Source organism: Delphinus delphis, chromosome 20 (assembly GCF_949987515.2).
Source record: "Delphinus delphis chromosome 20, mDelDel1.2, whole genome shotgun sequence".
Taxonomy (NCBI): Eukaryota; Metazoa; Chordata; class Mammalia; order Artiodactyla; family Delphinidae; genus Delphinus; species Delphinus delphis.
Genome location: NC_082702.1, coordinates 41940083 through 41955267, shown reverse-complemented (window position 1 = coordinate 41955267; position 15185 = coordinate 41940083). Strand labels below are relative to the sequence as shown.

Genomic DNA, 15185 nt, shown 5'->3' with positions numbered 1-15185 from the left:
GCCTAGAGCCTGTGCTCCGCAACAAGAGAAGCCACTGCAATGAGAAGCCCACACATTGCAACGAAGAGTAGGCCCTGCTCGCCGCAACTAGAGAAAGCCCGCGTGCAGCAAGACCTAAAGCAGCCAAAAATAAATAAATAAATTTATTTAAAAAAAAGAAATGATTTATTATGAAAAGACTTAGCCTGAACACTTTCCTCAGCCTGACAATCAGTTGACAAATATAATGTCTATTTGTTCTCTTTATCACATTGTAACTCTATTCTAATTCCTTCTCTATAGTCCTAACTACATAATTTTTTTAAGTCCATGATTAACAGATCAAAGTCTCTACCTAAATATATCTCATTTGAGAAAAAAATTTTAACTTGGATTTAAGAGGCAGAGTTGATTATTTACTTTAAAAATTAGATTCTTTATTTTTATTGGAGCATAGTTGCTTTACAATGTTGTTAGTTTCTGCTGTACAACAAAGTGAATCAGCCACACATATACATATATCCCCTCTTCCTTGGACTTCCTTCCCACTTAGGTCACCAGAGAGCACTGAGTAGAGTTCCCTGTGCTTTACAGTCTATTCTCATTAGTTATCTATTTTATACATAGTAGTGTTTATATGTCAATCCCAATCTCCCAATCTATCCCCCCCCGACCCTGATATGCATAAGTACAAATTAGATTCTTACTGTATGAAAAAAAAAAGCATTTCTTTAAAGATCAAGCTGTTCTGTATTTATATATGCTTCAATATACACACAATCTTTCACAAATAAACCTGTATATAACAAGAAGTAATTTCTATGTCTTGAACTTTTAAAAGAAAGCAAATAAAAACAATACAAATGTATCAGAATGTAATTTTCAAAATATGTATACATGGGAATTCCCTGGCGGTCCAGTGGTGAGGACTCTGCACTTTCACCTCTGAGGGCTCGAGTTCAATCCCTGGTCAGGAAACTAAGATCCCACAAGCTGCATGGCGTGGCCAAAATATATATATATGTATGTAAGTATGTATGTATACAAAGTTAGCAGTTAAGACTTTTTTTTTTTTTTTTTTGCGGTACATGGGCCTCTCACTGTTGTGGCCTCTCCCATTGTGGAGCACAGGCTCCAGACGCGCAGGCTCAGTGGCCATGGCTCACGGGCCCAGCCGCTCCGCGGCATGTGGGATCCTCCTGGACCGGGGCACGAACCCGTGTCCCCTGCATCAGCAGGTGGATTCTCAACCACTGCACCACCAGGGAAGCCCAATTAAGACTTTTTAAGCTACTATTTCTTGAGAACCTACTATATGTTTGGCTCTATACAAAGGGCTTCATGTGTGTTATGCCATTTAATCTGCACACTGAGTTATTCTTTTTTTTTAATCACTGAGAATATGGAGGTTTATAGAGGCGAAGGAACTTGCTCAGAGCCTTCTTTGGAGCAGGTGACCTAGTTTGGATTCAAACCAAGGTCTGTGTGATTGCAGAGCTCAACTCTTTCCAGCATACACATAATATATTATAGAGCAGGAGCTTCCATGTCCCCATGGCCTAAAATGCCCAAGGTCATTCAGCTTCTTGCTGTCTTCTGTGAACCATCCCATCCTGATTAGGCACCTGGCTATGCATTCAGATCAGAGGAGACCATAAAAGCGAAAGTATATTATAAAAAGCTGGTCCTTAACTATGTCTTTGGACTACTTTCTTTATCTCTTTTTTTCCCCTAATCTCTAACCAGACACTAGGTTTACCAGTACCACGTCATGGCATTAATGAAGACAAAGTCATAGAACCCAAATGGTGATAGAACTAGGAGGGACATTAGAAATTATCCAATCCAATGCTCTCATTTCACAAATGAGGAAACGGAGGTCAAAAGAAGCTAACTTGCCACAGTCACGTTATTAGTTGATGCAGCCTGACCTATAATGAAGATCTCTGATTCTTTTTTCTTTTTTTTTAAGATCTCTGATTCTTTACACTAACCATAGTATAAGGAATTTCCTCCTAGGAAATATTTGTTTAAATTTCTTGGACAAGACTTTTTCTATTATTAAGTAATATTCATAATGAATAAACTAATAGTAACACTCCAGAAAGGTTTAAAATGAAAAGTAGAAGCCTCTTCTTTCCTTTTACCTTCTAATCCCATTTCATTCCCCAGGCATAACCATCATTAAGCTTCTTGTATATTCATCCAAAATTGATCTATATATGTACATATATGTGTGAAGTAATTTAAATATGGAAGTACAAAAATGATTCATCTCAGACTGATGTTTTCTTCTATATAATTTAGTCAACAGTCATATTATTGCATAAAAATATGCAAAGGGAGAAAGTAATATTGCAACATATCTGTAAGTTTGCAAAGCTGTGACTATGATGTTCTCCTTAGGTACAGCTCACCTGTTTTCCAGGTCCGGCATGCTTAGGTTTCTAGCAGCAAAGCACATTTTGAGAGGGATGACCTTCCTGTCCTTGGTGCTGTTCTGGTGTTTTGGAGAACCGGAGTCCTCACTGCCACTAAAGCTTGGTGACTGGGGAGCTGCACCTTCCCATGGCAGATCTGATACTAACGATGGCTTCTTGATATATGGCGTCACTTCTCGGATGAATTTAACTATGAACAAAAATCAAAGAAGAAGGTTAGTATTTTTGCTTCCTGTGAAAAATAACAACTGAAATATATACATACACGAACTATCTGGCATGAAGTGAAAAAATACACGAAGTTAAAGAGCCAGCACACAGAATCTCAGGATTGGAGGGTGCTTTAAGAGCATGTAATCCAAATGATATACCACTACTCTATCCTAAAAACTAACTTCTGAGTCTTTGCATATTGTTGCTTCTGCTTAGGACTCCTTTCTCCCTTTGTTGGCCTGGCCAACTCTACTCAAGAGTCACCTCCTCAGCAGCCTTTCCTGTTCACTCTCTCCAGGGTATTACCATTACTCTTCTGTAGCAACTTCTAAGCACCCTGGGTTGTAATCCCCTGTTAATACTTCAGTTCCCTGCTGGCTGCGAGTTCCCCAAAGGCAGGGTTTACAATTTATTCAATCTTGGTGTCTAAAATCCAGACCAGTGCCTACTCAGTAAATGTTTGAATAAATGAGTGAAGGAAAAAATGAACAATTAAATACCTGAATTATCTCAGTAGTTGGCCATCATGAATGAATCTGGATAGATTCAGTACCTCCTGAGACAGCCCCATCTAGCTTTAGACAACTCAACATTTAGAAACTTGAAACTTCCACCCATTGGTTTGCTGACTACAGAAGCCATATAGAACAAACTTAATCTCTTCCACATGAGAACCCTTCAGATATCTGAAGACTAAGATGATCTCTCTCTTCTCCAGACTAAGCTATGTATCTCTACTTCAATTCGATTCAACTCAGTCAACATTTTCAGCTACCTTCCAAGTATCAGGCATTAGGCTAGCCACTGAGAATACAAGAGCAACTTAGGCATGGACCCTGCCTTCAAAGAATGCCCAGTCTAGTAAGGGAGACAGCTTTGGAAACGAACCATTATAGCTTTGAAAAACAAGTACAAAAACATAGTCAAAAACAAAGTATTTCTATTAACAGTAGCCCCAAATTAAGATATAGCTTTTAATATATGTGAAACGTTTTTCTTTTAAGTTCAATTTTAAGACATATAAAATACTTCTTTTACCTCATTCATGACTGGAAACTACTATCATTTGAAGCACTGTGCTCTTATTTCAAAAACTAGATAAACTGAAGATTATTAAATCCTTCTTTAGTAAAATCTTAAAAAGCATTAAAATGTCAATAAATCGTTGAATGTAGATAAATCGGTCACCATTTCCTCTTCTAACATCAATATATGTTACATCAGTAATCTACCTCCTCTAAAATTCCACTGTGGTAGGTCATTAGAGTAGTATCATGGGAACTGAAAAACTAGACAGATATGATCATTATCAATGCTTATCAATGTCATAATAGCTAGTATTAATATTTTATAGCATTAGAAGCTTTACAAGCCTATGAAACTTTACTAAGAAATAGATTACTATATCTAAAAAATAATCAGCTATGTTTCTAAAAACATAGCTAACAAGTCTTTAGAATATTGTTTCTTTTTTGAATAGGTAATACATGCATATAAAACAAAATTCAGGGTTTCTCTGGTGGCGCAGTGGTTAAGAATCCACCTGCCAATGCAGGGGACAAGGGTTCGAGCCCTGGTCTGGGAAGATCCCACATACCGAGGAGCAACTAAGCCTGTGCGCCACAACTACTGAGCCTGCGCTCTAGAGCCCGCGAGCCACAACTACTGAGCCCGTGTGCCACAACTACTGAAGCCTATGTGCCTAGAGCCTGTGTTCTGCAACAAGAGAAGCCACTGCAATGAGAAGCATGTGCACCGCAATGAAGAGCAGCCCCCGCTCGCTGCAACTAGAAAAAGCCCGCACACAGCAACAAAGGCCCAATGCAGCCAAAAATAAATAAAATAAATAAATTTTTTTAAAAGGAGAGAAAAAAACAAAATTCAAAAAGTATAAAAGGTTTTATGATAAACAGTATGTATTTCTAGCAGCCCAATTCCCATCCCTGGAGGCAATTACTGTATGGTCTTCCAGCAACAGGCTAAGCATGTATGAAAATAGACACACATACGTGTGTATATACATAAATACACACAATGGTAGTATATTATGCTTACTGTTTCCACATCTTGCTTTTTTAACTTAGTAATATTGATGATAATCTTTTATAAGCATAGCATCCTACCACTCACTCTACATGATATGGTGACAGAGAGGCCTTTGGAATCAGACCTTGTTCAAATACTAACTACTAACTGTGCTTGCTACTTCAGAGCTATGTGACCTCACTTGACAGTCCTGAAGTCCTCATCTATAAAATGGCAGTAACACTAAGCAAGTAAAAATTCTAGGCACATGCTAAACATTCAATAAATAGTAGGCGCCTTTCTTCTCCTTCCCTAATTTAAAAAGCTAGAAAAGTTAAAAATTTTAAACAGCAATCAGAAGAGGCAACATTATTTTCCTATAAATTATTCAAGAAGATCTGCTGAAGTTAAGCATAATTCTAGAAAATATAATAATGCTAATGCCAACATTTAGAAAAAGTTTGTGTGCGTTCGTATGTGTGTGTGCTTTCTATGTATAGTTATAATATGTGTATTTCTAGGTGGAGAGAGTAAAAGCTAACTGCTTCAGGTCACCAAGGAGATTTTTTTCATCCTAGAAAAAACGAGCAGGGGCGCAACCAGTGTATCCTTTGAGCAGCTGACTCAGGCATTTCAATACATGCTTTAGTTTAGCTTTGTGCTTTCAAGAGAGAATTAGATCACAGTAATTTTGGCAGAAATTCTTACAGTTTCTAGTCACTGCCAATGGCAGAGAGTTACTTTTTAAACATTTATGGCAGTATACTAACTTTTGGGCTACCAATTGGGGGAAACTAAAGACAATTCTAAATGACTACTCCTGAATACTACAGTGGTTAGAAAAGCCTGCTTTATGATATACTCAGAAGCTTGTTTGATCACAGAGTAGCATCAGTGAGTTGATTACTACACATATTTAAATAAAATAGACATACACACATAGCCTATTGCATGGCCTTATTAAAAGAACAATGAGTTTCACTTGAGTTGATGACAATGGCACCCATACCCCCATCTAACTGGTTATCCATAATGGCTGGAGAACCATAAATAGACATCTGTTTCTAATTTACCTGAGATTCAGGAAAGGTGAAAAGTTAAGTGTGCTCTGTCTGAGTCCTGTTCTTAGACCTCCCCTGTTGCCACAGTGCATTAACCTGGATACCCGGCAGGATAAGCAAAGCCTCTACACCACCACATGGCATTCAGGTCAACTCAGAAACCATGATATGGGGACTTCCCTGGTGGTGCAGTGGTTAAGAATCCGCCTGCCAATGCAGGGGACACGGGTTCGAGTCCTGGTCCGGGAAGATCCCACATGTCGCGGAGCTACTAAGCCCGTGTGCCACAACTACTGAGCCTGCACTCTAGAGCCCGCAAGCCACAACTACTGAGCCTGCGCACCTAGAGCCCGTGCTCCGCAACAAGAGAAGCCACTGCAATAAGAAGCCCGTGCACCACAGTGAAGAGCAGCCCCCACTCGCCACAACTAGAGAAAGCCTGCACACAGCAACGAAGACCCAAAGCAGTCAAAAAGAAATATAAATTAATAAATTAATAATAATAATAATAAAAAACGTGATATGGGACTTCCCTGGTAGTCCAGTGGGTAAGACTCTGTGCTCCCAATTCAGGGGGCCCGAGTTCAATCCCTGGTCGGGGAACTAGATCCCACGTGCTGCAACTAAGACCCAGTGCAGCCTAAATAAATAAATAAATAAAAGTAAAATCTTTACATAAATTTAAATAAAAGAAACTGTGATATATTTCAGAGTTATTTCACTTTTCCTGATAGTTAAAGATCGTCCTCAAAATGCTTAAACTCTGATGTTTATAGTATTTTAGCTGTTTAGTTGCTGAAGTTAATCTTTCTTTTACGCACTGCTCGCTCTTATTGAAAATGAAGGGGGTTCTCCCCCACCCTAAAATCATCACTATAATCCCTTCTCTTTAGTGACAACAAACATATACATGTACTGTACACACACCTGGAAAGACATCTGCAAAGATTTTCAGCAAAACATCAATAGTGCCTAGAAATATGCATAGGACTGCCTTTGATGAGCCCATATCATTTATACAAAAAACAAAAAAACTTATTTAAGAAAGGAAGAAAATTTATTCCGAAAACTTGCTCAAACTTTAAACATGGAACCACCTTAAACTAAAACCTTGCTGAACCTTCTAAAACTATAATGCACGGGATAGGATCCAAGATTCAACTGATTCTTACTGAATTCCATGCTCTAATGAATAAGGTTACAGGGGTCCATGTATATTAACAAGGTACACTGCTATCCTGGTTTGGGGCATTAGGCAGCATCTGATTTTAAACTGATGCCATTTATGTGGCTTTTAAAAGCTTATCCAAAAGATACTTTACAGTGCAGAAGTAGCCTACGGCTATAAACACAAATATTCTGGTATATCAATCACCTTCCCTTATAAACATCAATCTCTCATATAATCATTATTTTCCTCTCTAATTTCTAATGCTTATCACTTTCTTATCTCTTCAAGTGACCTTTACTATGAGTTTAAGTGAAACTAAATGGATCAGATAATGTATGGAGAATCGTGCCAATATTTCCCCTGCTTTTGCAAACAAGTTTGTTTCTGATCTATCTATCCTTAGGGTGGAAGAGCTGGCTTTTCATTTGTCTCACAAGTGAGTTACGATGACATCACTGTTCAAGTATTCTCCCAAGAAGTTTCTCCTTGACCTCATCCCAAGCTCCTCCCCCAAATCAAGAATCTGATAGATGGCCACCAAAAGCATTAGGGAGGAATTACTTTATTTTTCATAAAAAGCCTTTTACATTCTCAACTTGCAGGTGTCTTTCAGCTCAAGTCTCTTGCCATTTAGGGTCTGAGTAGGCTGCACAGTCTAGGTTTTGGTGATGTAAACCCTATACGTGTTCAGAGTGACTCTGGTTTCATTATACCTTTCCATTTTAAAGTATCAATAACATTGCACATTCTCTAACTTATTGAGCTCCTGCTATGTGCCAGGAACTGCTTTGGGAACCTAGAATAATATATCCATGAACAAAACATGCAAAAATAAAAAAGGATAAATGTAATGAATAAGTAAATTATATTCTAGAAAAACAAAAACTTACATTCACATAAACTTATGTTTATATATGTTCACATATATGACTGTTTTTTTTATCAGCTCTATTCCTAGTGCCCAAACTGGAAACAACCCAAATTTCCTTTAATGGGTGAATGGATAAATTGCAGTACAGCCAGGAACAGAATATTACTCGGCAATGAAAAGGAAAATGAGAGGCATCCCTGGTGGCGCAGTGGTTAAGAATCCGCCTGCCAATGCAGGGGACACGCGTTCGAGCCTTGGTCCAGGAAGATCCCACATGCCGTGGAGCAGATAAGCCCGAGAGCCACAACTACTTAGCCCACGTGCCACAACTACGGAAGCCCACGTGCCTAGAGCCCATGCTCCTCAACAAGAGAAGCCACCGTAATGTGAAGCTCACGAACCGCAACAAAGAGTAGACCCCGCTTGCCGCAACTAGAGAAAGCCTATGCACAGCAACAAAGACCCAACGCAGCCAAAAATAAATTAAAAAATAAAAAAAAAATTTTTTTTTAAAAAAAGGAAAATTAACTGAGCAACTTGGATGAATCTCAAAGGTATTATGCTGAGTAAAAGAAGCCAGTGTCAAAAGGTTACATACTGCATGATTCTATTACTGAAAAGACAAAAGTGTATGAAGACAGGCATGGGGAAGGTGTGATGAGTTTTTTTTGAGCGTAGAACTACCCTATATCCTTATTGTGGTGATGGTCACAAGAATTTACACATGGGTTAAAATTCACAGAAGTGTATACCATATGGGACGGGAGCCAATTTTACTGCATAATTTAAAAATTAAAATTAAAATAAGTAAATTATTGGGGCTTCCCTAGTGGCGCAGTGGTTGAGAGTCTGCCTGCCGATGCAGGGGACATGGGTTCGTGCCCCGGTCCGGGAAGATCCCACATGCTGAGGAGCGGCTGAGCCTTGTGAGCCATGTCCCCTGAGCCTGTGCGTCCGGAGCCTGTGCTCCACAACGGGAGAGGCCACAACAGTGAGAGGTGTACGTACCGCAAAAAAAAAAAAAAAAAAAAGTAAATTACATAGTAAGTTATGAAAAATTAAGTGTTATGGAAAAGGGTAAACAGTAAGGGAAGGTAGATCAGAGTGCTGCAAGGGGGTCAATTTGCGACTGTAAATAAGGTGGTTAGGTGAGCCGCCTTATGAAGACATTTGAGCAATGACTTAAAGAAGGTGGGGAGTCAGTCAAGGGAATATTTGGGAGAAGCATTCCAGATGAGAGAAAAGTGTTAAATTAAGTAAGGCCAGTGTGACTAGCACAGGGTAATAGAGGGGGAAAGAGAGAAAAGAGGGGCATAAGGGTAGAGGGAATGGGAGGCAGCTCATGTAGGTCACTGTAAGGACTGTGGCTTTTATTCTGAATTGGGAAGCCATTGGGAGGTTTTAAGCTGAGCAGCGATATAATCTAACTTGTATTTTAATCATTCTAACTACTTTGTTGAAAACAGAGTGAAAGAGGGTAAGGGCAGAAGCAGGAAGACCAATTGGGAGGTTATTAGAGGGGAGAGATTATGGTAGTTAGACCAGGGTGATAGGAGTGGAGGTGAGAAGGGTCAGATTCTCTACTGAAGGTAGATCTACTCGGATGCCCTGATAGACTGGAGAAGGGGGGTTGATTTATCCTTAGGGTGGATAAGGGGGCTGAGGAGAAGAGAAGGAAGAGCAAAAGGGACAGGAGACCCACGAGAGACAAGTCTTCCATAGAAATACCAGCCTAAATTAGTACCAAGTTTACCCAAACTGGAAAATGCCTTGTCTTGATCTTACTCTCCCTGACTTGGTTCCTTCCTCTCTTCACCACTCCTTGAAAATAAAAACTTTACGCCTGCTGTTTCTATTTTCTTCTTTTGCTCCTTAATCTCTTCTGAATAAAACTACATTCTAAAGACTAGCTCATGTTTTCTTACTCACCCAATCTAAAGGCCCTTTTTCTCAATCCCTATTCTTGACCATTCCAACATCTGACAATACACTCTATCAACTGTTTTTACTCCTCCTTTCTGGCCATTTATTTTCTAATGCCTGCTTTCTCCTCCTAGCCATACAGTGTATCTGTTCCCCAAGGCTCTGATTTTAGCACTTTCTGCTCACTTTATCCTCTACTCTCTAGCAACTTTTTTTTTTAATATTTATTTATTTGGCTGCACTGGGTCTTATTTGTGGCAGGCAGGCTCTTCAATTGCGGCTCCAGGTCTCCTTAGTTGCAGCATGTGGGCTCCTTAGTTGTGGCATGTAAACTCCTGGTTGCGGCATGCATGTGGGATCTAGCTCCTTGACCTGGGATCGAACCCGGGCCCCCTGCATTGGGAGTGTGGAGTCCTATCCATTGTGCCACCAGGGAAGTCCCTCTCTAGCAACTTTCAGTGCTGGATCTTTAGATTTAACATACATCTCGAGAACCAATTTCACTTGTTGGCCCTGATTTCTTTCACCAGAGTGCTGCCCCAACCCTTCAAACTTAACATATGCCCATGTGAACCGATTTTCATTATCTTTAATCTCCTCCTGTGTGCATTGCTTTAGTTATTAGAATTAGCAGCACCATCTTCCTAGCCACACAGTGGCTAAACCAGTAGTGTAGCAAGTCTGGTGTAAAGTCCAATAATCTGAATTTTATTAAAGCTCCCCCAGGTGGTTGATTCTCATGCCCATGATGCTTTGGGAACAACTTCTCTAAACCTTTGTAGACTCCTCCCTCTCCCTAGCCCCCACATCCAATCAAGTGCCAAACCATCTCATCCCACCTCTGCAATTTTTCTCTAATCTACCTACTTCCCTCAATTCCCACTACCGACATGCTCTGGATCACCCAAACCACTGTAATGGCCCCACTTTTTTTGGTAATTGTGGTAAAATACATATAACATAAAATTTACCATTTTAACTGTTTTTTACGTGTACAGTTCAGTGGCATCAAGAACTTTCACACTGTTGTGCAACCATCACCTCCATCCATCTCCAGAACTTCTTCATCTTCCCATACTGAAACTCGGTACCCTTTAAACAGTAACTCCCCACTCCCTTTCCCCCAGCCCCTGGCAACCACCATTTTACCTTCTGCTGGCCTTATCCTTTCCCCTCAGATAATTACACTGGCAAATACTGAAAAGAAAATGAAAACAAATATAAAAATTCCTGACTCTACCCCATCTCCTTCCACATGTTTTAGTCCTTTACTTAACATGGTAACATACATCTTCCCATGTTAAACAAACTCTTCATAAGCATCATTTAAAAATAGCTATAGAGCATTCCATTGTGTTTACCATAATTTATTTAGGCGTTCCCTAATTTATTGGGCACTTACTTTAAATAATGCTATAATAAATATATTTTTCAGGAGAGAAATTACTGTGTCAAAGGAATATTTAAGACTCATGATAAATATTGCAAATTTCTCCCCAAAAGGATTATACCATTTTATACTCCCACCAGCAGTATATGAGCATGTCCACGTCAGTAGACTTGTCAACAGGAAGTTACCTTATTTAAAACAATCTTCGCTATTTTAATGGGTGAAAAATGGTATGTATATATGGCAACCCAATCTTAATCTGCTTCAACAAATACAGGATGTTATTATTTTCTTCTCTTTAAAAGCAGGAAATTCATGTCTCTACATTTTTTTGTCTGAAGACACGGGAGGAGTGATTTGTGAGTTATGACAGTGAGGAGTTACAGAACGATCACCAGAACCTTAAATCTAACACAGATTTGAGCAATACTTCTTTGGATTTGCTGTACTAGCATTTCCAAAGTCATACTTAATTTCCCATTATTGCCTTATCATTTAACTCTGTGAAGTTAGCTCCTTTTTTCTTGCTAGTCATCAGGAGGAGAAAATCCCCAGCAAAGAAACCAAGCATGTCCTCAGAAGCTGTACATGTGCTTATGTGATTTCAATGTTCTGCTTTTTTTTTTTTTTTTTTTTTTTGGTACGCGGGCCTCTCACTGTTGTGGCCTCTCCCGTTGCGGAGCACAGGCTCTGGACACGCAGGCTCAGCGGCCATGGCTCACGGGCCTAGCCGCTCCGCGGCATGGGGGATCTTCCCGGACCTGGGCACGAAGCCGTGTCCCCTGCATCGGCAGGCGGACTCTCAACCACTGCGCCACCAGGGAAGCCCCAATGTTCTGCTTTAAAAACATAACTATAGTTTGTGCTTGTCCTGAGATTTTCAGATCACTTCATTACCCATCTTTCCTTCTCCACATCACTCCAAGGCCTGTCCAAGTCAATAAAAATAGGAGATATATTCTTTCTGAGGATCTCAAATTACTACCAAGATGACATGGAGAATTCAAGTTTCCCTTTAAACCTCTTAGCTACAGTGGAATAAATCCAAACAAACCAGAAATAAGGTATCTCTGAAATTTGTCCCCAGCAATTAAAATTTCAGGATTTTAAAATTATGGCCCTTTATAATAAATTTATGCAAACTGGCAAAAAAAGATATTTTTTTGGCCTCAATCAAATTCCAACATGGATATCTATTACTTTTATTCAAAAGTATTAGCTTTCATGCTTTTATGTATTCAAACATAGAACAAACTAGATTGAAATAATTTGGGTCTTTGGACTCTTTACTGTGTAATTTCTCCTTGGTAGTCTTCTTCAACTACTAATCTTATATGGTAAAACCAGTTGTGGGTCATTTATAAAGTAAATATTTAAAAAATGAATTTAAAGTGATTTTCTTTGGAATGTTTCTTCAAACTGCAAAAGAATATGCAAGCTTTTCAATTTTTTATTAAAAAATAGTTTAAACACCTTAGGTTTGCATTTTTAAATGTTTTTGTAAGGAAGACAGCTACCGGCAGATTTCCCCGTGGAAACTGCTAAATAGTAAGTATGTGTGTTTAGAATCCTTTATATAACTAACCCATAAACAGGAGACACTGCATTTGAAAAATTACTTCAAATTACATATTTTTCTTTTCCTTTTGGTGTTGAGATTTATATTTATTTCCTATGACAGATCTCTGTTTTTATAAGTCAATTCTACTTTTAGTACTTCTCCCTCCCCTGAAAGGAAGTACTGCTTTATGTGAAACAATGGTCCAATCTGTTTCATACCCTTCTTGCTTACTTCAAAACATACAAAGCAGAGAACTGTTGACAACAAAAGAAAAGTCTTGACCATCTATAGGATTAGAAAAAATAGAAAGATAAAGACTTTAATTTCATTTTCACTAGAGTAGAGGCAGTGAGAAAGGCAATTTGCATAAGGCTGCTTAGGAATAATTTATATTGCTTCTTAGTCTCCTGCTGAAATATGAAAGCAGAGGCTAGTTTTGCTCTGTTGTTTTTTTAATAAACCCTATCAGATTCTTAAAAACATCGTAAAATGACTCAAACTCTATAAAACCAAAGGTAAAACTAAGGGTACCAGAGTTGCTAAGTGAAAAAAGTAAGCTCTCAGTTTTATGTTTTAAAAAATTATATAAACATTTGTATGTTCATAAAGTACTTAAGAAAAATATGCCAATTCGCACCAGGGCATGGAAGCAACCTAAGTGTCCATCGACAGATGAACTGATAAAGAAGCTGTGGCACATATATACAACTGAATATTACTCAACCATAAAAAGAAACAAAATTGAGTTATTTGTAGTGAGGTGGATGGACCTAGAGTCTGTCACACAAAGTGAAGTAAGTCAGAAAGAGAAAAACAAATACCATATGCTAACACATATATATGGAATCTAAAAAAAAAAAAACCTTCAGAAGAACCTAGGGGCAGGACAGGAGTAAAGACGCAGACGTAGAGAATGGACTTGAGGACACAGGGAGGGAGAATGGTAAGCTGGGATGAAGTGAGAGAGTGGCATGGACATATATACACTACCAAATGTAAAATAGATAGCTAGTGGGAAGCAGCCACATAGCACAGGGAGATCGGCTCAGTACTTTGTGACCACCTAGAGGGGTGGGATAGGGAGGGTGGGAGGGAGATGCAAGAGGGAGGAGATATGGGGATATATGTATATGTATGGCTGATTCACTTTGTTATAAAGCAGAAACTAACACACCATTGTAAAGCAATTATACGCCAATAAAGATGTTAAAAAAAGTAAACAAACAAAAAATGCCAATTCACTAATAATGGTTATATCTACATTGCAATTACAGTGATTTCTATTTTTGAAGTTAACTATTTCTACAATGTTTGAACTTTTAAATAATAAGCATATGTTCTATTAAATAATAATATTAATTTTAAATATATGCCATCAAATAACAAAGAAAAACACAGATTAGAACATAATTTCAGAAAAAGATTCAATAGCAGAAACAATGACAATGGGGGAAAAGTCACTATTCAATAAATGCTGAAAGAACAGTGGGGTATCAGTGTGCAATTGTCTTATATCTGTATCTCACACCCTACAATGCATTTGCTAACCTACAGTTGATGCCCTTTGGATAATTTTCGTAAAATCACTGAAGTGTAAATACAGAGCAACAAATTTTAAAGTCAAATGAATCTCAGTTCAAGTCTTGATATTACCATTTAACTTTTGAGAGGTTTGAAGCACATAATTTACTTGTCTGAGCCTCAGTTTCCACATTTGTTAAACATTGAATACCACCTTCAAATGGCTGTTGTGGGAATTAAATGAGATAATGTATGAAAAGTGCCTAGGCCTGTGTTTGAGTGTTGGAAGTACTGAATATCAGTGCGTATTTGAGTGTACAATTAATACAATATACTCTGGACAAAGTATAGTAGAGTAGACAGAGGCTAAGATATGAAATTAAATAGACCAAATTTGAATTTCAGTTCTGCTAATTATAAACTTAATGATTTGGACAAATAATTTAACTTTTCAATCTCAATTTCTAATCCACAAAACTCTAATACTAACCCTAATACCAACTGTCCTGAATAACTGAGAGGATTAAATAAGATTAACTGATAAAATAAAAGTAAACTGGTTAAGAGAGCCTGGAAGATAGCAGGCATTAAACATACATAATCTACAGAATGGGATCATTATGCAACATCAAAGAATATCTGCAAAGGGTAGTTATCTCCAGAAAGACAGCAAGTCAATTGTTCTTTGTCTCCCCTTTCACAAAAAGACCAATTTTTGACAGCACATAGCCTTCTTCATTTATATTTCTGTAACATTCCACATATCACTATTAAGGCACTTCTCATATGTCACAGTTTCTGTTTTGCCCGTCTTTTCCATTTGACCAAGGGTCTTTGAAGGGATTAAAAGTCAAGACCACAAAAGTCAACGATAATTACAACACATCACTTCTATACTGCTTATCTATCCATGGTTCTTCACTTTTTCTAGTCACTCCTCAGAACTGTGTTGCAGTCTGTGCAGGGCTATTTAAGGTCCTGAATACATTCTCTTGCACATTCATGAGGCAAAATTCTTGTATTTTTCTA

The 15185-nt window shown here is 38.4% G+C and overlaps 1 protein-coding gene across 2 annotated transcripts in view; it reads right to left on the bottom strand.

Annotated features, from left to right (window-relative positions):
• Window positions 1–15185, bottom strand: part of SNTB2 (syntrophin beta 2) — a 98739-nt gene that overhangs the window by 52445 nt on the left and 31109 nt on the right. For both annotated transcript variants that reach the window (XR_009517701.2, XM_060000286.2), the window contains exon 2: window positions 2397–2610. Coding sequence is in view for 1 of the 2 variants with exons in the window: in XM_060000286.2 (XP_059856269.1) it covers window positions 2397–2610 (214 nt within the window). In the remaining variant the exon portion in view is untranslated. The remainder of the gene's footprint in view (window positions 1–2396; window positions 2611–15185) is intronic.